This window comes from Chelmon rostratus, chromosome 13 (genome assembly GCF_017976325.1).
Source record: "Chelmon rostratus isolate fCheRos1 chromosome 13, fCheRos1.pri, whole genome shotgun sequence".
Classification (NCBI taxonomy): domain Eukaryota; kingdom Metazoa; phylum Chordata; class Actinopteri; order Chaetodontiformes; family Chaetodontidae; genus Chelmon; species Chelmon rostratus.
This window is the reverse complement of record NC_055670.1, coordinates 11522867-11550825: the sequence shown is the minus strand read 5'-3', so window position 1 is coordinate 11550825 and position 27959 is coordinate 11522867. Positions and strand designations below refer to the sequence as shown.

At 42.0% G+C, this 27959-nt stretch overlaps 2 protein-coding genes and 1 pseudogene across 3 annotated transcripts; 1 reads left to right on the top strand and 2 right to left on the bottom strand.

Annotated features, from left to right (window-relative positions):
- On the bottom strand, nucleotides 1-5021 carry LOC121616069 (endothelin receptor type B-like). Its single transcript, XM_041950690.1, has 9 exons — nucleotides 5005-5021; nucleotides 2986-3019; nucleotides 2358-2824; nucleotides 2091-2203; nucleotides 1698-1902; nucleotides 1293-1433; nucleotides 1071-1204; nucleotides 864-972; nucleotides 1-174 (listed from the first exon to the last, which is right to left on the bottom strand). The coding sequence occupies exons 3-9, from the start codon at nucleotides 2772-2774 to the stop codon at nucleotides 1-3; spliced, it is 1293 nt and encodes a 430-aa protein (XP_041806624.1). The 5' UTR covers nucleotides 2775-2824; nucleotides 2986-3019; nucleotides 5005-5021.
- LOC121616326 lies at nucleotides 3219-15940 on the top strand (annotated as a pseudogene).
- Nucleotides 15941-16054: 114 nt separating this feature from the next.
- cog3 (component of oligomeric golgi complex 3) lies at nucleotides 16055-27628 on the bottom strand. Of its 2 annotated transcripts, XM_041950380.1 has the most exons (23): nucleotides 27421-27628; nucleotides 26992-27138; nucleotides 26832-26893; nucleotides 25916-26081; nucleotides 25346-25420; nucleotides 24822-24914; nucleotides 24433-24558; nucleotides 24247-24327; nucleotides 24114-24157; nucleotides 23866-23992; nucleotides 23103-23194; nucleotides 22637-22776; nucleotides 21742-21902; nucleotides 20914-21022; nucleotides 20692-20810; nucleotides 20470-20559; nucleotides 19720-19840; nucleotides 19339-19427; nucleotides 19086-19220; nucleotides 18519-18594; nucleotides 18253-18380; nucleotides 17718-17816; nucleotides 16055-17553 (listed from the first exon to the last, which is right to left on the bottom strand). In XM_041950380.1, exons 1-23 carry the CDS (start codon nucleotides 27586-27588, stop codon nucleotides 17524-17526), a joined length of 2478 nt encoding a protein of 825 aa, XP_041806314.1. In that variant the 5' UTR covers nucleotides 27589-27628; the 3' UTR covers nucleotides 16055-17523. The 2 variants fall into 2 exon arrangements, 1 of the variants encoding a protein (XP_041806314.1); XR_006007287.1 differs by having other exon boundaries at nucleotides 17504-17553; nucleotides 17718-18380.
- Nucleotides 27629-27959: the final 331 nt, after the last annotated feature.

Below are 27959 nucleotides of genomic sequence, written 5' to 3'. Positions count from 1 at the left end.
CTAACACGGCAAGGTGTTCTCCTGCTCAGGTGGAGGTGTGGAACTCTGCTTGTGAGCTCTGATGTTGCAGCTCTGCTCCGAGGCTTGATCCTGCATTCTGGACTTCAAAACAGACTGTGCGTCGTCATGGGTGACGCCGCCTTGAAGAGGTAGACGCCAACTGCACAGACATGCCTGAAAGACCACACGCACAAAGACATTCAGTCAGAGGGGACAGCGCACGCATTCACCGCCGGCTTCACGTGGAGAAAATGGCATGCCGTGAGGTTTATTCATGTTTTAGAAAGCGGTTGTTTTATTTTCTTTGTATGATTCGGGGTCTTTTAATTAAAGAAACAGGGGTATGTTGAAAGGAAAAAAAGAAAGTGAAAACAAATATATGTGATTACTGTTATTGTCTGCAATATTACTGCAGAGGAAGAGCACTTCTTTGTGGGCACCCGATGACAGCCGAAACAAAGCATGCTTTAGATATGTCCTTCTGTGCTAATACAATAAAGGCTTTTAAAATATTTTCCCTTGAAAATTGCCTTGAAGCTATGTTTTCTTCCTCCTGATCACACATTACTCTGATTCAGTGATGAACTGTCTGGTAGATTGCCAAGTGTCTGGTTTCTTTGTCTTTTTTTTTTCCTTGACAATGTTTTCACGGACCATTTTCACTTATTACCCCCTCGGGTCATTGCTTGCTCCAGTCTGGCCATTTTACAGACATGACTCCATATGTCCTGGATGACACATACGATAGCTCATCTGATGAGGATCACACTGTTCCCACTCCCCCCTCAGGTTCGTCTCAAACTGAATAGTGCCCTACATAGGAACAGCTGGAAAAACAAAAAGTGTGTGACAGCGCATCTTACCTTGAAGCATCTTTTAAATCTTTTGCTGACCACGTACAATGCGATCGGGTTGACGCACGAGTTGAGTGATGCCATATTAATGCCAAAATAGTCCAGGATGAGAAAAGCACTGAAAGGGGGGATAAACATTCGATAGTAATCAGACAAAATAGCACAGTCCAGGTAGTGACAAATGAAAAGAAGCACTGAATTTGTCTTCATGCTCACCTCAGTAGCTGGCACCTATTAGGATCTTTCTCATCATACATGGTTAATTTCAAGATCCTGCTCAGATACAGAGGCAACCAGCAGAGCGCAAACACAATCACCAGGCAGAAGACCGTTTTCGCCACCTCTCGCCTCTGAAAGAGGGAAGGTGTGATCAATGGGATGGGAGAAATGTGCATGAAAACAAGTTGCAAGATACGCTTGAAAGTGCAAATGAACTACCTGCTTGGTGTGGTCGCTGAGCATGTTCTCAGTGTTCCTCAGCATTTTCCTGGTCATGAGCGTGTAGAAGATGGCGGTCCAAGCCAGTGGCATGCAGAAGTAGAAGCCAAAGAGCCACCAGTCCTTTGCTGATTTATAAAACTGTTGATTGAACATGACAGAGGCCCACAGTCAGTCAGTGCCGCGGATGACATGAAGTCCAGTGGTTGCTATGTTACGACATGCATGAAACAATATTTCAAACACACATATAGTGTTACAAGGACATCTACTAAGAGTGTGTTGGGCATAGATGAAATTATTTGCGCACCATTATTCATTTCATTTCATTTCCTATCAACACTGACTGCTGCACAATCAAATCAAAACACATGTTGATCTGTTTGTTTTATCCTGTTGCATTACCTGCATGAACTGTGCGGTTTGCATGGGATGAAGCAGACATATTCTCAGATGCCTGTCTTTATAGTCCATTGTTATCATATCAAAGCCGACAACTTCAGGCACAGCCAGCAGGATAGAAATAACCCATATCAGAGCTATTTCGATTGCTGTCCACGCTGAAACCCCGATGCCTTTGATTCGATTCCAGGATACTACAGCTCGATATCTGCTCAAATCAATGGGAAAATGTTATGGCTGGGGGGACTTTTTGTCTGCAACAATGATACATTTTTCAGTTAAAGAACATTTCAAGGGCTAATGCTAAACAAATCTGTCTGCTGGATGAAATACAGATTGCAGCCGGCAAGCACTGTCTCCTTGTAGGGCACAGGACAGTGCTGCTTATCTCCGTACCTGTCAACACTCAGAGCACATAAACTCAACACGGTAATTCCAACAGAGGTTTTCTGTAGGAAGGGGACGAGTTTGCACAGCACCACTCCGAATGGCCAATCTTCTGCCATGAGCTGAAGCAAAAACAAAGGACAATTCCAGTTAAAAAAAAAACAGAGGGAATCAGTTCAAGGTGAGATTGAAGTTTAAAGTGAATATAAAGAGAACAGGATGAGGTGCAACATTGTTTTCTCATTGTAACTGCACAGCGTGAGGCGAGCGACTCACCCTGTATGCATTGATCGGGATGTCTATCACGATGTGGATTAAATCCCCCAAAGCAAGGCTCGCAATGAGAATGTTTGGTCCACTTCTCATGCATTTGTTTACATATATGATCTTCAGTAAGGCTGAATTCCCCAGTATGCCAACAACGAAAACAACAAGAGAAACCACAGTATTGACATATTTGAAGGCATCTCTGATTCCAGCCGACTCCGAGCACATAGGAGGGTGTGATGTTTTTGGTCCTGCTACTCGGGTTGGATGAATTGAGCTGTTGGATTTCTGTTTTTCCAGTATTAGAAGACCAGGGGAGGCCGTTTCAGAGAGCTCAATTACAGCGAATGGTTCTGAATGCTGATCACTAGCCTCGACTCTGATGAGAATATTTCCCAAACAAAGAACCAGAGCTGCAGTCCACATTGTTGATGATTTCCTCAAAAGGCCCTGAAATGCTTTTTGCCAGCACCAGACTGAAAATGAGAGTGGAAATAATTAGCACTGCATCTAAAGCCTTGAGATTTACAGCAGAGCATTTAGGTGAGGAGAAGGATTAATTGAATTTACTGGTCAAAAGGCAACAATAAACAAACAGCACTGACACAATATGATACTCTGAATTATGCCAGCTTACCTTCAGATGTACAAAATCTGCATGAAATGAATCCCTGCAATACAAAAAAGGCAGCGTGTTCAAAACAAAGCGGAACTCTGCTCCCACTTTGTTGCTGTGCCTGCTATAAATGTTAAAACGCAGCAGAGGGAAATCAGGGTTTTATACACAGAGGGATCGTTGTCAACATTAGTCATCGATCTGTCAGTGGTGACTGTAATTACCTCCCTTGATGCATCATCCTCAATGAAAGGATGGCGTTGGAGTGTATTGTCTGTTATCACAGGGTGAGATCATTATATAGGATTCAGTAGGGATATTATGCTACCGTTGTTTCCAACTCTTTCACCAAAAAGTTGGCCGTTTTATTGTTTGACATAAAAGTTTCACACAGAATCTAAATGTAGCAAAATGTCTATTTTAGTGAAGAGATGTCTTTTTTTTCTCTTAAAGCCACAGAGCCAGCATCATTAAACTCAGAAGTCATCATTAGTGAATGTAATGGGAGTCGGAAAACTGTCTTCTGCAGCTATACGGCAGTTGGGACGTACACCAGCCCGATGCAAAACTACTGTCGGGCAAACTGCACTCAAACAATAACAGAAATGATACAAATGGAACGGCGAAATATTCAGCGAGTGTCCTCTTGAGATTTTAGTTGACATGTCAGGGTTTTTTTTTTATTAAACATGAGTCAGTCTCCATCCCACCGCAGAGACTGTGCCTCTGCATCTCCTGAGAGTCCTAAAGAAGGTGACTTCTCCCCTCGACAGTTTAATGACAACCCGAAGAGCCTGGAGGAGCGCGAGACGGAAGACCAGAAAGATCCCATTGTTAACAACGCACCAGACGACTGCTCCAGCTCTCTTTTGAACGCTCGAATCTGCGCTCCGCTACTGACAAATGACCTTGGGAAACTATGTGCTGGCATGCCTCTACAAGAACAATCGATTAAGAGGAGTTGGTTGAGTTGGATAAGAAAAAGTATGACAACTGTTCACAGCCAGGCTGTCTATACACTCTGCATTATCACAACCCTTTCCACCCCATACAGGCCATCGGAGAGAATCAAGCCGCTTCCGCACACAAAGTAGCAGCTGTAAGGAACATTTCAACGGTAGCATGACTGAAAGACCTGAAAGCATGGCAATAATATTCATATATGATTCCCTTAAGAATTGTCTTTTTAGTGACCATATCATTGACCTTAAATGTTACATTTCACTCCCTTGTAGTACTTTTTAACATGCCACAGCAACAGTCAGATTTGTTTGTAGTGTTTGCTAAAGCTACCATTACTGGCATAGTCAAAGCAAATGCAGTCACCTTTGAAAACATGCATGGTTTACTTCAGTTGGCAATCAACCCCTCTGATGTATAAAGGTGGTCTAAAATGTGAAAATGTGAATATTATACTCAAAACACCAGTTTGAAGTTTGGTCAGGACTTTGGTTTTAGGAGAAACAAAATCTGCTAAATGTCAAAAATGTATAGGCTAACTAGCTAGCCATTACTAGTATTATTTTTCACACTTATTTTGTTGGTTTATGCTTATCAATCAGCAAACTAAGCGATCCATATTTTCAATCCCAGCATGCACTGGGTGATTCTATGGTCCAGTGTCAGAACAGTTTAGTACACTGAGGCCTTTCAGCTCCTTTATGTGAAGTTTCAACTGTAGCCTCTCACCTCGTTAGCCACTGTTAGCTAGCTAAGCAGGCAGCTATTGTAACCAAAAGCCTCTGTTCAAACCACTGTACTCTGCAAACCCAGCAACAAATGGCAGACTGATAAAGTTAGCCACTAACTAACCCATGAAAAATGTCTAAACACCAATATATTATGTTAAGAGCTGAAACCAGAAACATTACTCTAATTGACACCAAATTATTGCTAATGTTGCTTCATGTCTGCTAAAGAGGCGACTGTTTTGCTAACATGTTAGCCAAAACAGCTTTATGAGATGGTGGTATGTCAGATGTAAGTCTTTTTTTAGCGAAGGATGAGCAGAGTTGTTCTGGTAAAGCATTGCTGTACTACCTCGCCTCCTGTCTCTGTTCTCCGGAGTGTCCCCGACTCACCAGAGTTCACGGAGGTACACGTGCCGGATGGAAGATTCATTACTTCGGTGAGCACTGAGACCCAGACAGATCGGGAGTGGGTGGAGCGGAGTCTCTCTTTCAGCTGTCAGGGTAAGCCATGTCATCAGTTTGGGTACGAAGGGGTCACCTGTTCCTGCCCCCTCTTGCCTCTCATGACTTGGACATCTGTCAAATTCCCAATTATTTCTCTCTTGTGCAGTTCAAAAGGAAACCGAGGATTCGCGGTTGTTACGGGCAGAGGTGGTGAGCGTGGCCGCTGATCCCGACTCTTCACAGGTCGCCTGCTCGTGGCAAAGAGGGTGTTTTATGCAGAGTCAGGTGAAGTTCATTTGGTTTACACAGCGCACATGTGGTGGTAGAAAGTACCTTACTCTATTTACTCAAGCGCTGTACTTATACTTTATGCTTCTTTTGTGCGTCAAGTCGATCAAATTCCAGAGAAAAATATACTTTTTACTTCTTTAAGTATGTGACAGCTTTTAGTTCCAAGTTACCCTGCAGATTTGTATCATTGATACAAAATATGTAATATAGGAATAACTGATATTCTTATTCTTATTATATATTAAGGTGCCCAGCTTTTACCAGCTGCAACATTAAAGAAATTTTTATAAATTAACATATCAATAATCAAAATCCAATAATATGAAATATATTATTCTGAAATGAGCCATTCTGCATAATGAGTACTTTTAGTTATGGTATGATTATATTTTGATGTAGTTTACTTTGAATTCATGGCTTTTACTTAAAACAGAGTATTTCTTTTTCTTAGGTATGATCAAAAAATTCTTCTGCTTCTGCCAACACTGCCAGAATCCCAAAATTTGTCTCTGTAAAGGCTTCACAGTCTGTGCAACATACAGTCTGGAAAACCCTGTATAAGACAAATTTACAGGCACTATTTTATGGGCTGTACCAGCATATTATATATATATATATATATATATATATATATGTATATATATATATGTATATATATATATATATATATATATATATATATATATATATATATATATATATATATATATATATATATATATATATATATATATGTATATATATATAGGATATATGTAGCTTGCATCCAGCAGTATATAAAAGTCTTGGTTTGTACAAATCTTATTCACACCAGGAGACAGAGGATGAAAAGCTGCCAAAGACGGGACTTGATATACCTTGTGAGGGTCCGCCTTGTCTCATAGATTACAAGCCAGAGCCAAAACAAACTCTTCATGCTGAAAAGGCACCATCGACTTAGCTCTGTATCTCTATATTGCCTATAGTGCCTGGAAATGACAGTGATGGCCTTTTTCATTTTCCCAGCAGTAATAGCAGTGTGTGGAGGCTATAATATCAGAGGTGCAGAGGTGATTGTGAATCTGTTTTTTTTTGCTGCACTGTAGGTTCCAGAGGTTGAATCTGAAACAGGATGTGCATCTTGCTCGGTGCGACTGTTGCCAGCAGCTCTGTCAGCCCTTCATACACGGCGAACTGCTGGAAAGAGAAACAGACTTTCAGGGGGTGAGTGCAGCTTGTTTACTTCCAATAAGAAGCAGAAAATAAATTCATTAGAAGTAACGACTGTTCAGATTGACTGTTTGCGGTGGGAAAGGGTTCACGGGGAGAGCAAAAAAACAAAGAGGGAAAAAAGTGTGTGCCGCTGATTTTTGCTCTTTCGCTGTGAGCAAGCTAAACAAATGAGAGAGCTTGTCCTGGAAGAGAGAGAGGAATAGGCGCAGAAGGAGTCAGTTAGAAAGATTGATGTGAATGTTCATGTGCCCGTCATGAGTGAGGAGGAGAGGGAGGCTGCTAAAGAGCAGGCAAGGGAGAGGTGAGTGCCGAGCGTGCCCTTTCCCTTCTCAAATATCTTATATCTTGCTGGGATCGGGGGGACGGCTGCTGAAGGACATAGACGCAACCGTACTATACTGCATATATATTGATATTAGTTTAATATATTGGATGCCACAAAAGAGCTACATTTTTCTTGTGTTTTCATGTTGACTGTAGCGAGAAATATGAGGTGGCATCTAAATCTTATTCCCTCCAGGTTTTTGGCATTGTATTGTATATTTTCCCCCCTTCATGCCGAAAATAACTTCATTTTCTAATGCAGATTGAGACATTTGCAGCCCAAGAGCAAACCTAAACAAGACAGCTTCAGTAAGTAAGCAACCTTGGGCCCTATAGTAGACAAACTAGTGCAAATGACTAATATATGAGGCATGCAGTCTTTCATGCTTCTCATTGACAAAATATCAATGAAAGCATATTCTCCTTTGTCTGCTCAGGCTGCACTGAGCTCAAATGCAGGTTGTCAAAGAGATTCCCCGCATCAATGATGAGCCTCACATCCTTAAGATAGTTATCAAAAATACTACTGGCATGTTTACGCTGCAGGAAGAGGCAGATGGCGAGCTGAAGGTATGTTTGAAGGTATGCTTTCATAATGACATTGCTGCTGCCGTGGCCTCCCCTGAACCAGAATGGGTGTTGCATCAACAGTGCATTTACCAGAAACGTAATATTAACTTGATTATTTTCCATCGCAGCTAAAGCAAGGACTGAGGAAGTTCTACAAAAGTGGGAAATGTTTTCTCACCTTGTGTCCAGATGGAACGGGTAATGTTTTGTGTCCTTTTAAGCAGTGCACAAAGTGGATAATCAAGGACAAGGTCAAAGTACTTAATGAGAGGGCACATGTTTGTTCCCTTTGATAAAAGGTTTGCACAGCGTTAATGATCCTTAATAGACAAAGTTATCCTTCCGGGGACGGCAGCCATTATAAAATCCTCTGCAGAAGCTGCTGACTTCACTTACATAATCTTGGAGGACAAGGACGAAGCGCCCGGCATCAAAGGCATTTTCACAAATAAAGGCCACTCCACATGCTGCCATCCCAATGGAATGATATGGTAATTTTTACTCCTTAAACTATTATTATGCTAAAATTAAACAAAGTCCGCATTAAAACCAGGCCTTTAAGTAAGAGTCCCACATTTTGGGTGATATACTTGTTGGCTTTGTGGTGGAGAGTTAGATGAGTTGATTGATACCACTCCACCACCCCAGACACAGACTAGCTGTGTCCCCCTGTTTGCAGTCTTTATGCTAAGCTAAGATAAGTGGCTGTTGGGTGCATTGTTTGTGTATTTAATAGATATGAGAGTAGTATTAATAATTCTCGTCTAAGTCTCCAGTCTGCCAGAGAGCAAATAAGCTAATTTCCCAAATTGTCAAACTATTCTTTTAATTCAAATGCAAATGTTATTAGATGTCACACCCAGTCTGAACAGCATGTTTTGTAACTTTGACACCACACGGTTAAGATCTCTTTGGTTTCTTTTTTGACCAGAGATGGCTTTCTGATTAACCTGCTGGTCTCATGCTATAGGTCAGGATGTGTGTATTGCTAATCTCTGTGCGGTGTGTGAAGGTTGAATCTGACCCCTGTTGGAGGTCTCTGCCTCAGTGAGGCAGGGGCTTTGAGGAGGCGCAGGAATTGGTTCTGTTTTGACCTGCACGCACGTAACCTTCCCTTCAAGCCGCCGACCCTTGCCCTCGGCCCACACATCGGGGTGCGCACACGCTCGCAGGAACACACGTCCGTCGCCTTTGCACATCAGAAAAACAGCATGTGCTCCAGCGTGGGGTCAGAGCTTAAGGCAGGTAATGATAAATGCACTATATATGCAAGTGTTGTTTTATATATGAAAAATATGGGAGCCTCCATGTCAAACTGTTTGCAGCAAGTCACAGCAGTCATGAATGCTTTGCACAGAAAAAAAAGAATAGATTTGAAAAGGGGCAACGTGTTATTTTCCCGTTAATGCAGCTCATTTACGCAGAGAGCCGGGACAAGCCGGGGCAAAGCATTCCGGAGAGATATATCCAAATGACGAGCCCAGAGATTTACTCTCTGCTTGGCCAGATGCCGACCTGCATGTCCCACCTTTTACAGTTTCATTAACCGGATGCAGCAGCGTAGCAGACAAATGGAAAAGGAGAAGTCACCCCCAGAATAGATGAAGAGCCATGTAAATGAAGAGGGAAATACAGAATTGGCGAAACTGATAACATTTGTGGCTCTGTTACAGTTTACAGCCTTATATTGGTTTAAATCTCTTGAGTATCTGGCGCTTATAGTCACTCATGGTTACATTCAGACAGCAAAGGGCTCGAGCTTCATAGAAAAAAGATTCATGGAAAATTGGATCAATTGGTTCGGTGATGCAGGCATATCGGTAAACATTAAGACCAGCTGGTTGAAGTCTCGAGGAAGAAGGGATCTAGCAGGAGAAAAAATAAAAAAAAGTCTCAGGGAAGATGTGGAGGTTGTGTGTGTTTGAGCCCTCCTGCAGATATCATGTTGTACCTTTCATAAGATCATTGATTCAGTGCTACATGGCTTCCTTTTAATGAGAGAGAATAGCCACACCGCAGAAATGAATGACGGCTGAAAAGCGTGAAATCCACTTAAATAACCTCTCTTATGAGACCTTCAACTTTTCAGGACACCAGACTTGAATATTTCCAACACGTTCAGCTAGTTCTTGTCATTGGTTTTTCCAAAGAGAAAAATACAAGTTGTGTATACACGTTCTCTACAAACAGACCAGCAGCAACAAGAAAAAGACACTAAAGCATAAGAACACACATTTTATATCCCCCCTCATCCATCTCTCCATAATCCATCTAATCCCGCCTCTCATCTCCCAAAATCATCACATTTTCCCAGTTGAAATATTCCCATCCTACCTAACAAACAATTACTTGGCGTTTATATGAAAAAGGAAAGAAATCAAGCTACTGATGCACCAAACAGTAGTAATAATAACTGCCTCCATGTGTGTTATGTTACTCTGCTTTATCATAAATGCAGCTTCCTTCGGATCCCTCGAGGAAAATGGCATGAGATCAAGGGAGTTTTTTAATTGGATGTCCACATTCTGTGTCTTGTTTCTAATTTATTTGGGAAGTAAACACAACATAAAGTATTTTCAAGTGCCAAATTGCATGCACTATAGAACAGTGCTTTGGGGTGTAAATCATACAGAGATACAGTAGGGTCTAAAAGAGATTTTAAAGTTCCTCTGCAGGCATTGATTAAACCCCAAAAACTCATCTCTGTTCAACTATTTTTTTTTTCCATGAGAAAAATCCCTCCATGCTTTAAAATGGTTTAGATGTAACTCTGCACCTTTGTTTTCATTTAGTGCACGTGGATCTATATGGAAATAGTCCCCGCCTCTACCTCCACCCACCCCTCAACCGCTCGCCTGCAGCACCAGCATACCTGCTCACCTTCAGGATGACGGGATTGGTTCCTCAGCTACATGATGTATGAAACCCTGGCTGTCTGAAACCATGTTTGTGAGACTGTCACTGGTCCACTGCAGTTCCAAAGCAGAAATGCTCAGCCATGGCGTCGACTGCTTATTTCATTCCTGATATGTCTTCTAGTATTAAAAAAACCATCCCATGGACATGTTAACAAGATTAAAAACTTGATTTTCATTGGAGCGAGTCTTTTATCTGAGCTATTTTCCGCCATTTATTGCAACTTCTTTTCATTGTAGGCATCACTTCCAGTGAAAGTAATTATTTTTCAATCAATTTCCTCAACAACTCGAGCACTTGATAACCTCCTTTTTCTGGGGCTGTTGTTCAGTGAACAGTCCACAAGTCTGTGAGAGGCAGAGAGGGATAACGTACGACAAAAGCTGTTTCAGAAATGAAACCCCAGGACTGTTGTGATAAATAAAGTGTGATAGCGGCGTCCCTTATGAAAGTACAACAGATGCGTCGCGGTGTAGGTCACCCATGCTTTTTAATTGCTGCATTCATGCAGAGTCAGAAGGTGCCAAAAGAAGCACATGTGGGTTTAGAAAGATCAGTTTGATCTTCGTTTCAATGCATTTTCAATTTGCTCGGAGCTGATGGCAACATTATTTTAATCTACTACAACTAGTCTAGACTTCCAGTCAATTGCAGACTACTGTAATGATTTATTTTCATTATCTAGTTACTATATATGGCCCTCTGGAAGACTGTTAATTAGTGTTATTCCCAGACCTCTAAATTATTGAGCTCGCACGGTCACTGAATGCGGGTATATGGCTGATTTACACTCACACTTAGGATTTTTGCAGAAATCGCAGATGGCGGGAACATGCAACAGATACATAAATATTCTCTTCAGCTGCTTATTGGTCAGTAGTTGCTATGGTGCGCTAGGGGCAAAACATGCCATTTTCATCTGACCACTGTGCACCTGATTCAAAGTGTTGTTGTTGTTTTTTCATTCATTTGTGGTTTCTGTTCCGCAGTGACTCGAGCTTGTCGCAAAGGCCCAAAGACAAAGACCCAAAGACCCAAACGCTCGACTCACCTGGCAGATCAGCTGGGATGGATTCAACAACCAATCCTGGACTAAACGCACAGAGTTCAGGCAAGAGACGGCACTGTAGTCTGAGCATCATGAACAGTAAGCAGCGCAACTAATGGACATCAAAGACAGAACAGGAAAAAAATCTTTCCTGCATGCAAGGATAAAAAGATAGAAAAGTTGCACCTGTTATAGGCCTTCTTTTGATCAACACGTTTTCAGAATGAATGAATGCTCTTTTCTCTCTTTCTCGCTTTTGCATTTGCAGACTGTAAACACCCGAACCGACAAACATCACAAGCTCCTCACAAGAATTCGGGGTTGACGTCCGAGCAGGTGGGTCTCTGAGGGTCGGCTCGGTAACCCGGAAGACGGTTTACAAGGAGAAAGCGACAGCGAGCTGCTCTAGCTTGTAAAACCTTCCTCTGTCTCCACTGCAGCCATGATGTCCTTGACAAAGTGAAAGCTCTGCTAGGACACTCAGAGTACGAGAGGTTTCTCTGAACTTCACGGCATTTTTATGTCATTAAATGCTTATGTTAAACGTGCATTTGAAGGGCACTTTGTAGAGAAACCTTAGACAGACGGCGAATAGATGCAATTAGCATATCTGGGGTCTTTCTGTGTGTTTTAGAGATAATTTCACCATTGGCAAAGAAATACCGAATTTGAGTCTTCACAGCGTTGTCGATCCTTGTCACGGTGTTTTATCTTGTGAAAGATGATATGACATGGTATCCAGAGACGTGGTTTTGATTTATTCATGAAGCACAAGTTAAAGACCTCAAAGAATTTAATAAATTATGAAGTGTCTTTGTTTTTTTTTCCTCCTCAGAACGCTCCTAAAAACATGAAGTCTGAGTTGGAGATGTCCCCAGATAATGAAGTGTTGGATTCACTCAGCGAGGAAACTCCCCAAGCTCCCGCCGCCTGCCAAGGAGAAACTGAAGAGTCTTTAACTAATCTGGACAAGGTATGGAGGGAAAATGCCACGATTAAACTGCTCTTTTTCCTCTTCTCGCAGAAATATGAATTCATTTACGGAGCGTGGAATTAGTCTGCGTTTGTCTCGTTTCGAAACTCGCCCGTGTCCGCTGCTGCTTGTTTTGAAACATGGCAGACTGTCACATGCTTACTGAAGGCCTCTTTAACTGGAACGCTCGGATGCCGTGTATTCGTGACGGTGGCTTTTTTAGAAAGACAATATGATTCATGAAAAAAAAGAAGAAATAAGTGTCAACTCCAACAGTGTTTCCAGATCCAAACATCAAGCGGATGATCGGACTCATCAGTGCAGGGGCCGCAGACTGTGCCCAACATTTGCTGCCAGCGCTGCCGGCAGCTGAAGAAACCCCCGGTGACCAGTGATCAGATAGCCAAGAGTGTTGACCCAAAAGAGGTGAGAGCGTGAGTGTGCTGCCTCTGTTAATACGGTGACATGCACATGTCAGTGAAAAACTGACTGAACTGGAAAAAAAAAAAGTGTGATTTTGTTCATTTTGCCAGTCGCTGAACGAAGAGCTACATTCGATGTCGATGTGTGCAGCTCGGAACTGGGACGATACTGGGAACAAATGAGAGCCGTGATCATTTGAATCTTACAAGCAAGCCAACACCTGAATGTGGCATTTAATCACTGCTGAATACTTCATGTGGAATCTGAAATGCCACTAAATGTTTAACATGGAATTACCTCACAACAAAGACTGTCTGGATTTAGGTGGTGAAATTTCAACGTAGTAATTAAGTATTTTTGGCTTGGCATGACTCAAAGAATAAAGGTCTGACAGCCACTGTGGTCAAGACTGAAATGCCTCAACAGCTACTGGAAGATTTCCATGAAATTTGGTACTGACGTTCATGGTCCCCAGAGGATGAAGCCCATTGACCTTTATGATTCAGAGTGAAATATCCCGACAATTATCAGATGGATTGCCATGGAATTTGGTACAAACATCCGCGGTGCAGAGAAGATAAATCTTAATGACTTTGGTGATCTTCTGACTTCCCCTGAAGCGCCATCAGCAGGTCAGACTTTCAATTTGTAATAAAAACACCTGCAAAAGTAATCACAACCCCATCAGCCTCAGTCGACCTTTATGCTTTGTGCTAATTAGCAAATGATAGCATGCTAACATGCTAAACTAATTATAAACATTATATGCTAAACATCAGTATGTGGCCATTCTAGCATGCTGGCGTTAGCATTGAGCCCAAAGCACAGCTGCAGAGTGCAGCATCACAGTCACTCGCGCAGCTGTAGACTCTGAGTCGATGGAGATGTGCAGACGGTGCTTCAAGTTAAGCAATCAAGCCCGAACGGATCACATGTTCTCTCAGTTGTTACTTTGTGTCTTTGGTAGCCCACAAGTTCAAGTCTGTTTATTTTTACTTGGATTTTGGTGTTGAAATTTCTCTAATGCCATTTGGGTCACCTCATTATTTTGACTTTTCTTAGATTCTCAGAGTAAAAATTGACTCTCTTGAGTAACTTGAAAATTCATTTTTTCATATTATACACTTGGATTACATCGAAATTTGTGAACTTTGTCAAATAAATGTTTTTCAAGAACTGCTTGTAATAACCTTCTGAAAACGACATGAATTCAGATGGTTTTGAAAGTAAAAGATTTGAAGGCTATAAATGATGTGGTATTTAATTGTTCACATTAAGTAATTCAGTAGTGGTTAAATTTCACAATTAGGCTCTTTTTTTTGCTTCCACAGGAGATAATGATAAATATAAACAAATTCAAGTTCCCTAAAAGTGAGAATTTCGAATCAGTTCTGTGTCTGCAGTCGTCCTTTTCTCTCTCTTTGTGTAAGTTCTTCTTGTGCGAGAAAGCACTGAAGTTATCAGAGATTTTGCTGAAGGGTGCAGCGGTTATCACTGAAGAAAGCGTGACTGATATGGGCCCAGCGAAGCAGAGAGATCAAAGGTCAGGATCGCTCTTGTCTATTATTGGCTTCCGCCATTAAATGGTTTTCAAATTAAATTTCCATGCCATTGAATCTCTGATGCTTCGTTTTCCATGACACACCGCAGGCTGAAAGGTTTGGAATTTGAAAGGAGCTCAGATCGTCAGACCCCTAAAGCAGATTACACACACACACACACACACACACACACACCATCTACCACAGACAGATATCTCAGGCAGATTAAATTTACTTCTCTTCCCCTTGTGTTCATCCATGCCGTGACACTTTTAACTACATTACAGGACACAAACAAGCATCTGCCACCGACACAACGGCCTCTCAGACGATGCTGGGACTGCCAAGAAGGAAGCTTTGTTCCCCTTTTGTTTCTCTTTATAAAAAAAACGGACAGACGGTACCGTCATATGTTGAAATCACGATTCAGCTGAGGCCCCGTCAAGACCACATCTGAGAGTGCGTAGGCCTACATTAATTATTCAGCCTGTTTGGTTGAACAGAGGATGACACTGCTTGTCAAACGCCACAACAGTGGTCAAACATTTATTGTGATCTTTCCACATGGATCTGTGCATGTGTGGTATCCTTTAAAGTGAATCTAACTGACGTGATATCATAAATACTTCACGTTTGATTGTTCAGCTCAATCATATTTTAAAGCTATCCATCAGGAAGGCTTGCTGTCCTTGCATCGGCTGCACGATCAGCTGACTAGTCGTGCACATTAAGCATCACATTAAGGCAATTTTCACCAGCAGAGGACGGGGTACCTGTTATTGCAACAATGGCTGTTGTTTTATGTGTTTTATCTCAAAGTGCAACAATAACCGCCCTCAATTCATCACATTAGTTTGTAATCAGAGTCTATTTAATTATCACCTGCTCTCTGTAGAAGCATTTCAAGTTTAGTTTAATTATTGATAAAACTGCCAGCAGAGAGAAATAACAATTTGTCTGGGTGGGGCAATAAAACCTGCGAGGGGCTTACTGTTCACAAGCTGCCTCTCTTTATTAGGGTGAATCTCACTCCATGGGGAGGCACCTGGTGCAGTGACACAGGAGATTTGAAGAAACACTGGAGCTGGCTGGACAATGAGCATCACGTCCATGCTGAGCCCTGGCAGCCCCTCCACCTGACCATGAGCTCTAACTGCAACAGAGCACATCTGCTGGGCAAAACTGAAAGTAAGTTAGTGTGGCTTGTGATATTAATAATGATTTGCAGCCCTAGCAGATATCCGAGTGAAGAACAGACCCAATTTTAGGCCACATCATGGATTCTGCTTTACTTTATATCTCCTCGCTGTCATAACCGAATCAAGGCAAAGGTCTGACGCTGCCGGGGCCTGACATGTTTCAGAGGCATCTGCAGCAGAAGAGTGCAGAGATCAATGTCCTACTCCAGAACATCCAGTCCCTCATCACCTATCAAAAGACTGTCAGTTCGCGGAAGGTCAAGCCCCGGCAAAGCCTCATCTCACAGATGGAAAGACAGCGGCTGCCAATGAAGCAGCAACAGTCTGCCAAGAAGACCCCCTAAAGCCGAGGATGTCCTTGAATGGCAGTTTCTCATTTGTGAGAAGCGACTCGTACCGTAGTGTTCCGAGAATCCAAACACAACGACAAAGTGCTTTCTAGAAATAAAACCAAAGCACATCATTAACCTTTTTTAATCAGAATGTTCATAAATAGTATAACTGTACACATCATTTTACAAGGGACACACCGAAGCAAACGCCACACTGACAGTGTCCCCTTCTGTTGCTTTGCGAGGACGAAACTCACCCATAAATCATACAGCGTACGGTGCAAAACTGCCAAGGTCAGTCCAAAAGTAAAAGTATATTAGTTTTAATCAACCTATTTATAAAAAGAAGGAGTATAAAACATAAGATTTCACTGTATTCTTTTTACATATTTGCAACAGAATAACAAAAGCTTCTTTCTTCTTTGAGAAAACATCTGAGACGTGAAGGACAGCTGTGTGGATTTTTGCTATGATCAGAGTTGGAAACCTGTCGGACATGAGCGTCCTGGAGCTCACCAGGCCACAGTTCTACTGTATGTTACATTTTAAAATAGAGGAATAAAATATTTTGCAGCATTTTTTCTCGTTTTCCTTCCAAACCCATCGAGGGAGTCTTGGGATCTTAATGCAAGCCTCCTTCCTGGCCATTAGCTACCTGGCTGATCAACAACCCTTTAGTGCCTCTATTTGTACCCCCCCAGTGTCTTTGTCTGAACACTCTTAATACATTTCACACACACCCCCACCCTAACACAGTGTGCAAATTATTTTGATTCAAAACAACTTGGTGTTAAAGGTATACTATGTAGGATTCTCCTAAAAAGCAATGTACAGACTCAACAAAAGCCATCCCTCTCAAACACCACATGACCCGCTAGATGTGTGTGGTGGAGTATTTATCTGCAGAGACCCTTCCCTCCGCCTGTCTTGTCTTATTTTCCTTTTATTTTGCTGTGGTCTAGACGTTTCTGGGCTGCAACCTTTGAGCAGTGGGTGTATAGCCCATAAAAGTCAATAACAGTGCGCAGGTGAGGTCACGACTTTATAAAAAGGTAGGGACCAGGTGTCAGACCGAAAGCAGCAAGCATCCAAGAGGGCGCTCTGGAAATGGCGGGCGTCAAAAACTGTTTATAAACAATAATGACAACTCCTGCATAGTACACCTTTAACAGAGATGCAACCGTGATCACAAATCCACCCGTCAAAATGGATTTCTCCTACATGAAAACAACCCTAACCACAACACCACCTTCAATTTGAGTCAAAGAAAATGATCAAATCAGTACCCAGAAATAACACCCTCCACTTCCCACTTCTTGTGGACTTCAAGGTGAAAACCTGAACCTCCACATACTTGTAGCTACTCGAGCCTCTGTTGGAGAATCTTTGGCCTTGTGCAGGATTTCATTTTTTTTCTTCTTTTTTTTTTTTCCTTGCTGACAGTTCAGCACTCCCGGTCCAGCTTGCAGCTCAGGTACAGTTCTCTGGTCATCTCGCCTACTCAGCCTCACAGCTCCTGGTCATGGCTGGAGTTGCAGCATCCCAGTGCTATCCGGAGAGTGCTCATCGGCATCGCCACGCGCCAAACTCGGACATTACTTATTCACAGACAGCAGTAGGTTAATCTGAAAGAGAGCCGTAAAAAATGATGAGTGCTCACCGTGACTTAGCCGGCATTCGTTATCGGTGTTTCTCCGCTGAAGTGGCTCTCAGCAGTTTTGGATGTTGCAGCGGTATTATTAAAACTATGTCAGGCGCCTTTGGGCTGTGCTAATCCACAGTACTGTACCTGCTCCGTAGATGGGCATGCGATGATTTGAAGGTCTTCTCCGCTGTATTCCTCCTGAAGCAAGGCGTGCAGTCTTTGGAATACCTGCTGGATGTTATTCTGTGGAAAAAGTCATCCTATTACTCAGTGCTGGGGGGAAATTAATACTACATTTCCATCTGGCCTAAGTCCCCTCACTATCTTGTTTCCATGTCAACCACTAGAATTTTGTGTCTCTCTTTCAGCTTCACCTGGCACCTTGATGAGCAGTACACAGGAAGCGCAAAAATGTCTCTACTTGAGTTCAATCTCACTGATCATTTACAGCTAAAGGCGGCTATCTCCAAGTCAAAGAGCCAACCCACAGCTAGAATTAAATCACTGGATTATCATCAGAATCTCTCCAAAATCAACTGACACGGCTTTTACTCCAGACACATAAATGCTGATTGGACGTTAGAGAGAGAGCACATGGTATTCCTGTTTTGTAATGTATGACTGATTCTTCAAGCTTTCGGTACAGTGCATGCTGCAAACTAGCATTTCTGCCACCCACCCGGACAGGCTTGAAAAGAATGAACTCTGTGTCTCTATTGGCTAAGTACAAGGACATGCTCTGTAAAGTGCTTGGCAGCTTGCTCTTCATCACCCGGTAGGTAGCCATCACAATATCGTTGATCTTTGCTGAAAAGAGAGAAAAAAAAAAAAAAGCTTTGAGAAAAAAAGGGGGGAAAAAATACTGACATGCCCTCCAGCAGTCGCTATACCAGTTTTGATGAATTACAGTATGATGCCAGTGGCGATTCCTGAGACAAATCTTACCTGGCTGCGCCCAAGGTTGCTGAGACAGACTGTACGTGGGACCACCTTGGATAGCCATAGTTTTGAGAGCTGCGACCTGAGTTCAGGCACAGTCAAAACAATACGTTACCATTTGAAAAGACTTAATTTGTGCTGGTGTTACTGTAAGCCGTGCAAAACGAGCACAAGACGCTGTGCTGCCACTTGGGCCAATTCAACTCAGTTCTCTATTATCATTCAAGTAAATACTACTCTTTGTGTGAGTAAGGTGGGTAGGTGGGTAGGGAAAAAAAAAACCCAGCCAACTAATTATTGCAGCACAATTACAGCATTGAAAGATTTCAGAACACAATATCAAAATACAAGCATATACACACTAATAAGAAGCTTCAGAATGAGATATCCTAGATGAAAAACAGCTATTTTATCCTCAGTTGCCAGTACAGCACGGAGACCTTCAGTGATCAATGAATAAGCAAATGATTCTTTAAAGGTTTTTAAAAAAAGGTAAAAGCTGAAGAAAAAAAATGAAGGTCAGAATGAGCCGTCGCTGCCTGGGGCTAAGTCTGCCTTCGCTCTAACAGTTACCTTGGTGAGAAACTCCTCAAGGTTCCCCACAAAGATCTGAGTCTGCTGCTGGATGAACTGCTCGCAGCTGAACTTCAGGTGTCGGTCCACATCCTTCTTAGAGTCAATGTAGTGCTCCTTTATCTCCGGTGTTCCCTGGGGGCCACGGAGACAAAGGGTTTAGCACTATCAAGTGGCGTTTCCCTGAAGGCAGGGTGCTATCAAAGTACATAAAGTGTATGGTATGTTAAATAAAAAAAAACAAAAACACTACCTCCAACAGGAATTCAAGTATGGCGTTGTGACTGTTAAGTCGGAAGAATTTGGGAACAGCCTTAGGGTTCAGGATTTTGAAGGCGGCATCTTAACACAAAGGCAGAGATTAAATCTGGGCTGGTGTAGAATTAGAGTGCCCTCTAGTGCTTCAAATTTAATATGACCTTGACAGCGATGAGGTATGTGATAGGCGGAGCGAATCTGCCCTGTGAGCCATCGGTTAATGTACATTATGGTGTTGGATTACACTGTAATTTCCACATTAATTGCTGCCACTGGTGCATGTGATAGGCACAAGTTGCTTAATGAGCATGAGAATGTAATGACTGGCTTTTATGGAGCTGAACACCAATGTTCCCTCCACCTTTAATTATCTTACCTCGCGTTTTCTTCAGGTCCAGTGAGATTTCCTTGATAGCAAAGTCGGTGTGAAATGGGGCAATCTGTTCACGCATTATCAGCAGGTGCTTGATCAGGAAAAGTTGCCCATCTATTTGCGTCTACAGAAAGTGATAGCACACTGTTAAATCCACACTGCAGGCTGCCAACACAAAAGGGCATCTGCTGACTAGCCAAGCTACAGAGAACATAAAAAGCACAAGCTCACAGACGATAAGGGAATATGTCTAATTAATAACTGCTGATTAGCCATAGCTGGAAAGGGACATATTACCGTGACAAAAAACGCAGCTGAAACCATTTATTGCTCAGCCAGCGACTAAAACATTGGAAAAAGACATCATCAACACGGGGTGGGAACACATGCTCTGAGATTGATGCTGCTGCTTTAATTTGAAGTGTTAGGTTGAAACGGGCCAGTTAGCACAGATAGACAGCAAATTTGAAGGTGAGAGAGGCCCATAAATAAAGGATGGTCTGCTGAACACTCTGCAGAGCATAATAAAGCACCCATTAAAATAAACCTTAAATGACATCCCAGCTGCTTTCGTTAGGGATCCTGCAGCCGGAAGGAATTTGAATAAAAGAGCACATTTTATCTAAGAGGGAACTGATCTTATTTACTATGTCAAAAGAAAGGCACATTTCCAGCTACTCTGATGATAATAAAAATCTAAAAAGTTCAGTAAAAATACAGAACTACACTCTATTCATAACCACGTCTGCCAACCTTGTTTTTAAGGATGATATCTGAAGCTTTAAGCAGGGACTGGATGCAGGCAGATAAGGCTTCTTGAGATAAACCCTGGAAGACTGCTCTCTGGAAAAAGACCAAGTCACAGTGAGAAACACATGAACGAGAAGAGCAAAAAGAAAACTATATACCACACATATTTCCATATTTTAGGGTTGGAGACTACAAAATAGAGACAAATAACAAATGAAGACTCACATCTATACATCTGTAGAGCTTGGACAGACAAACCAGTGTTCGTCTGACAGTAGGGTACCACATGCCGTGCAGATCAGCAGGAGAGATCGACGTCTGCACGCTTGATGCTTCTACATTCCCTGTATTTGTTGTGCAAAAGGAGGTAGAGCCATTAGGCAAATGACAAGAACACCAAAAGTCGTAAAAAAAAAAAAAAAAGTGCCACAATCTGGAAGCACGGACCAGCATTACTGTTTCTTCTACCATCAGGATCCTCCAGCTGAACATCAGAAAACGTGGACTCTTGCGACATCTGCTTCATCTGCTCTTCCTTCAAGCTCTGAGCAATTCTCTATTGGTAAAAAAAAAAAACAGAAGGAAAAGCTAGAGTTAGTAGATGCTATGGATTCTGGAGAGTCGCGTTTTTTCTATTTACCTCAACAACACCTATTTAAAGGCTAAATTGAGGAAAAATAAAATGAATTAACCATCTAAAGAAATATAAGGGGGGGTCATCAGGGAGGTTTCATAAAATAGAGCAGATGCAACACATGTAAGTAACTGTTAAACATAAGTTAAGACTCACAGGTATGTTTAACAACGTGGCAGACATTCCTGAGACCAAAGAACACCTACCCCAAGGCCTTAAATGTGCATAATTTAACTTAAACTTTAAAATTAAAATTAATAAACTTAATTAAGAAATACCAGAGCATAAAACTGCACTGTCAGGGAGATTTGATATTTAGAAAATGATGTACATGCAACACATTTCATCAGTCAAGACTCAAGGGCATATTAAACTACATGTGCAGACATTCACAGGCCAAAGTCAGACATAACTAGCATTTTGAAAACTAATGTCTTACGCTGAGGGAACTTTTGATGGCCATTTTTCCCTATTTATGACATTTTGTAGACTAAACAGTTAACCAGAATAATCGATGCATTAACAACTAACGTTGTGAAAATAATCCTTTGTTGCAGCCATCATTACATCCATGCTGTGTGAAGCTGGTAGTGTAGAAGCTGCAGGGAGAAACCACATCCTTTTCAGCACACCAGACGTACCTCCATCATCTCCAGTTTCTCAGGATAGGCCAGATCCCCCGGAGCCGGTTTGTAGCCTGTGATGTCAGTCTGGATGTAAATGTGAGTCCTATAGACCAGCCTCTCCTGGACATCCTCCAGCATCTGCTTCACCACTGCATCAAAGGCCCCCAGCTGAGCGGCTACATAAAAGCATGCATGAGGTCAGTTTACATTTGAACCGATATCTAAGATCACAACAAACTTCGCTCTCTAGTCCAACACTTTGTTGTGAGCAGATACATCAGACACAAGTCCCATAGGGGCTGCAGTATAGAGGTGATGTATACTGATAAGAAATCAGAGCAGGTGGAAAAGAAATGAATAAGAACCAAAAAGCAAGGTACTGTTCATGGAAAAAATCTTCAATTCTCCCGACCCTTTCTGGAGATGCACAGATACGCTCTCTTGCTGAGAGTCAAATGAGAAAATCAATACCACTCTCATGTCCGTACGGTTAATATGTAGTTACCAGTGGCCGGCTAACTTAGCTTTGCACAAAGACTGGAAACAGTGGGTTTTAAGGTAACAAAATCAGCCCACCAGCACATCTAAAGCTCACTAATTAACCGTACGTTGTTTGTTTAATCCCTACAAAAGCTGAAATGTGAATCTACTAATCACCGTCTTCCGCGGGGTTATGTGGGTGTATTTTCTCGGCCGGGTGTAACTTCCTGGAGTGTCTACTAGTTGCAGGGCAACTGGTCCCGTTTAAGAAGTAGTCGGGTACAATAGCCCCCATAAAACAGCCATTGGCGCTTTTACACTTCAGTTTTTGTAAGTTCAATCCCCAAACTCCTGCACAACTGATTCTTCATAACTCAACATTGAACAGCCCATGTGAGACGCTTTAAGGAGAACAGAAGCTCTGACCTACCATTGTTGTGAACGTGGTCTTCCAGCATCTCATTCTTGAGGATACCGCAGAGCTCAGACAGGGTTTCCAGGTGGATGATGTGGATGATTAGAGGCCGGAGGACGTCATACAGGGACAAACATAACTTCTCTAGCAGCTCGCTGTCAAAGATTAAACACCATTTAATTGCTTTGTACAACTGAGAGGAGTCTAAAATTACATTTTCTGTTCATTTCAAGCTTCAAGTTTTCCTTCAAGTTAAGGAATAAAGTAATGCCTAAAAATAATTATGCAAACTGAAAAAAAAGTAGTAGTGATCCAAATTGTCCATGCTGTGTCAATCGGTTTTTCAAACACTAAACATATCAAGCAAAACCTGAAATGGATTTCATGCGTTTTGAAACGTTGCGCCTTAAACAAACACATACTGCCTGCGAAGGCTCTCTGTGTTCACTGATCATGTTACCAGGAGGCGGGTGATACTCACTCTAGTTTAGGTGTAGGCTTAGAGAAGAACTCATTGTACAGTTGGTGCTCATCCTGGCACACGTGAACCATGAAGGCACAGCCACTGCGAACCTGTACAAACAAATAATGATCACCAGCTGCAGTGCATAGCAGTACTTTGCTTTGGTTCCACTTCAAACAAGCAAACACATCCTCCCACATAAAAGACAGAGGCGCCCATTACAGCGATCATTAACGAGATGCAGTTTCATTAAAAGAAAAATCACGGATAGGTGCCGTGGCTGTTATGACGTTTGCTGCATGAAATTCTGACCTTTAATTATAGGATCCCCATCAAGCCAATTAGTCAAGTATTTTTAAATGCCAACACAGCATCAAAATACACAGATTGTCCAGGTGCCAAAACAGGATCAGTGATTTCTGAAGTATGAAATGGCAATAAAAATATTTCATCCTGAATTATTGTACCGACCTTTAGGTGAGTTACATTTTTAAGCGCTAGAAGAACACAGCACAGTAGTCACAGCGTTATAAATGAGGTATGACAGACTACACAAACAACACGGCACAGCAATTCACTTGTGAACAAAAAAGGAGTAAGATTTGGATGCCTGCTGTACACAGTCTCAGATTATACTCATTTATCATGTGCACAGCTTTGTGTCTGCACCAAACACTGCAGAAAATATCCCAGAGGGACCACGCTGGGCACTTCTTTGCCACTCAAATGTCACCTTGCTATATCTAAAGGGCAGTTCCGCTTTGAACTGGTCATGCCTTACCAGAGCGCAGTGGTCTTTGCTGTTTTGGTTGGTCAGGTCAGTAATGGTGGATGTAATGCTGGGGCTGAGGAGCTGCTCCCGCTGGTCAAGGTAGCACTGATGGATTTCATCTAGGAGCTGATGGTATCTGCCCACATTGATATAAGAATGAGGGATGAGTTAACTGAAGCACAAGAACTGTGGAAAAAATATATATAAACAGGAATACTAAAGTTGCTAGTTTTTTTTGGAGAAATACTAATACTCACTCTGGAATCTTCTCTGCTCGCTGTTCTATCTGTTCAATCAGTGACTGAAAGAAAAAGCCAATGAAAATGACGTTTTATTACAAAAAGTGGTGTATGCATAATTTCGGTAGGAAAGAAACTATAGGATACTCACTCTAACTTTAGGTGCAACTGCTCTAAATTTAACATAGTACAGTGTAAAGGCATTGTCTGCGTTGGCCAAGCCCATTGGATCCTGAGGGAGACAGAAAAAAAGTATTGACATGAAACTAGGCACACACAGCATCAGTGCCTCTATACTGCTGTTGACTGTGTAGGAGGAAATGTGACTTTTCCTTACCCTTTTCGTTAACTGGCTTGTGAGATTCTGCATAGTGTTTACAATGTGGATCTTCATGAAGTGCATAGCTTTAGAAAGACACTGTTTAAACTTGGCCAAATAAACTGGATAGTCCTTGAAATTGGGCTGCAATCAACGGAGAGAAGTGAGTGTTAGACAGCTTTAATTGGGATCACACACATGTATCATACTACAAGCACAGATCTGCAGTTAAAACAAGTCAGCAGCAAATTATCAAGGTCTTGGTTTAAATTCCTCACTGGTATAAATATGCATCAATTACAGAGAAGTCATTTAGTGCTGAAAATCATGATCTAGTGCTACATTATTCTATCGCTGGCAATAAATGAGATGTGCACAGACACTGAAATTCTGTGCAAACTACTTACATGCGAAGAAACATATTCAATGCAATCATCCAATTTCGAGAGCATCGGTATAAAGCCTTCACTATTTACAGACAAGGTTGGCGAGTTCAGTTTCTGCAAAGAAAAAGAAAAAGCTTGGTCTGAAGTAATTCCAAACATAAATGATTACACTCGTCCAGCTCTTGGCCGTTATAATTAAAACATTTCTGTCAATTTGGCAAAGTCATCGCTGCCCAACATGTGGTGTTTTTAATATGAAACCAGACAAAAGTGAAATTTATTAAACCAGTTTTACAGATTTTACTGTCACATGTGAAAGGTTTGGGAGGTGAAACTAAATTTCATGAGCGCATTTTATAAAACTTTTTAGAAATCTAAGGATATGCAGCTGAAATCCAAGTTCCATAGAACTATTTATTTGTGGAATTATTTACTATTTAGTCTTGATCTTTAAGAATAATTGGGTTAATATCTAATTAGCAATTAACAAAAGCACAATTTCCAATGCATGCATTTAGTTATGACAACAATAAAACCAAGCCTACCGTGTTTATGTTTTCTAACTCATTAAAATATGACAGTTTCTGCTGAATGCTCTCCGCCAGGTCAACAAGCTCTGACTGCAAAGAGAGAAAACAACAAACCACAATTGACACAATACGGCATGACAGTTTCATTTCAGCTCAAGTCCCTCTGATGGGCCAATCTACATATATTTGTGAACATAAGCAGCTACTCTGCAAAGGATAAAATAACAGAGAGAAAACTGCAGCGTCAATGAGAAATTAAATATGCCACAGCAGACTGATTTTTTGTTTTACCTGCAGAATGCTTTCTAGCAATTTTATATTCAGACAAGCTTTTATCTATGTCATGCTGTTCTGAACTAGATCTCCACTGACTCCTTTGGGTGTTACTAAAGTTGTTTCTACACAGTTTCCTAATTCAGAACAGCTCCAGAGTTTACACCATACAGACATAACAGTTAATTCTGCAATTTCTGAGTTTGTGAGTGATGCTCCTATTTGTATGTTGCCACAACATTTCTACTGTCCCAGGGATCGGTCTATCATGTGTCTTGGGTTAACAGATGGATAGAACAGCATGTAACATACCTGCTCTTTTAGGAGCTGCTCACAGGCCTCATGTAGGGTGCCGGTCTTATTGGACACAAACAGATATTGTTTCTGAAGGGAGTCCAAGTGCTCCAGAGCAGCGCTGACGTCTTTCAGAATGGCATCGCATTGTTCCTGGTAGCAGTTTAGATCATCTCTGGTTTTCCTGAAGGGAAAGGAGACACATTATCCATTTGTTTATTCAAAGACAAGATGATGCAGTGAAGCTAGCCAGTGGTTTGCATAGCAATTTGACCATGTTTTATAACTGAGCTGGAAACTTGAAGCACTGTTCTGTATGGGTTGAAACTTTCATGCATGTTGCACTTCTGACAGAACCGCAAACAGGGACGTCACAGCAGATGTGACACCTGTCAAAGCTGTGACATCATTAACTGAGGCGTGGCCAGAAGTGCAGCAGAAAAGAGCAGCACAGCAGATGATATCTGCCTTGCTTTTTGTAGCGCTGGTCCTACTCTGTGGGACACATGGTCTGTTGACCTGAGATATGTCACAACTGTGGGAACTTTATAAAAGCAGACTTGTTTGTTGGCTTATGATTAATTACCATCAGCATATGTGCAAAGGCGAATTAACCTGGTCATCAGACTGAACTGCCATTTCATTCAGCTCATGGGCAGCAGCTGAGAGGTCTGAAACCAGGCTGGTTTAAGATGTTTTTATACTCTTTGTGAAGGTGAGTGTGTGATGAGCATGAATTTTAATGCAAGAGAGTTAGCTTGTCATGAAATGTTGCTGTTAACTGTAAATGAGTCTGTGCCTCGTCCAAGTGGTTTTTTTTTTTTTCTGACTTATCCTATCAAGAAACTGTCCACATCTAAACAAGCACATGACCACTAGTTCAGCATGGCAGCACAGTGTAGGTGTAGATAAAAGCACGTTAACAATGACACACCTGTATTTTATGTTCTCATCCTGGTCCATGTTTGACTGTAACTTGGCGAACCAGGCAAAGAACTGCAACACAAATTAGCATTGTATTAAAACCATGCATCTTGTGGTGCAGCAGGTCAGACTGGCTGCAGCACTGTTTACGGCTAGCAAAGACAAGTCACCTGTTGTGCCGTTTCTATCCTGTCATTCTCCATGTCGAGCATCTGGAAACCCTTGAGCAGGACGTCCTCCGTTGAAGCGGGCACAGTCGCTGTGAAGGGGGACTGCAAGGACCGCGACGAAAGGCTGCACAAGTCCTCAATGGGTAACTGCGAAACAAAGCACGGCTCTCTGTTTCCAAACATACCCAGCAAGGTTTCATGTGAAGCTAGCTGGACGGCTTGACGTGGCGGAGCGCAAGTGCAAGCCCGCTAGTTAGCCGACAAGCTAACAGTCCGTGACATACTAACTTTAATACGCTGTTTACATTGCAGAGAAGTAAACTAAGTTCATGCAGAGGCAGCTACATGGTTTAGTCAATCTCCCCGACGTTTGGAAAGTAAGTTAGCAACTCTGTTAGCTAGCTAGCTGGCTATGGAGTCACATCTCACCTCTGACGGGACAGAGAGCGTTTCAGCCGCGGCTCGGAGCTCCAGGACAGAGTCCATTTGTTTTTCCGTGAGGGGAGCCATGGCGTCGGTGCGACGATCCCATAACGACAGTTTCTCCCGGATTTCTTTATCTGTCAGGTCCAGGAGGGACTGATCCGTGAACGCCATCGCCACTTTGTGTAGCACCAACGTCAGCAGCAACGCGCAGGTACTTCCTGTTCCGGGAGCGTGGGCGGGGCCTGGCGGTGACGCGGGTGACACAGCCACAGCCGCATCTCAAAAACAGTTCAGTGAACTCAAGGATGTTTTAATATGAATCTTTTCATAATGATCCTTTTCTGCCCCAAATCATGCTGACAACAACCGTGTCTTGCTTCAGTTTTATGTATTAAAGATTGTTTGGTTTTTATGCCATTTACAGTTTGTTTGTTTGTTTTCATTGAATTACAGATTTTTGTTTTTGTTTTTCCAAGTCTCATGCTGGATCGAATGTGTGTTTTATTTCATTTTGTTTAACTTCATTTTATTTGATTATATGT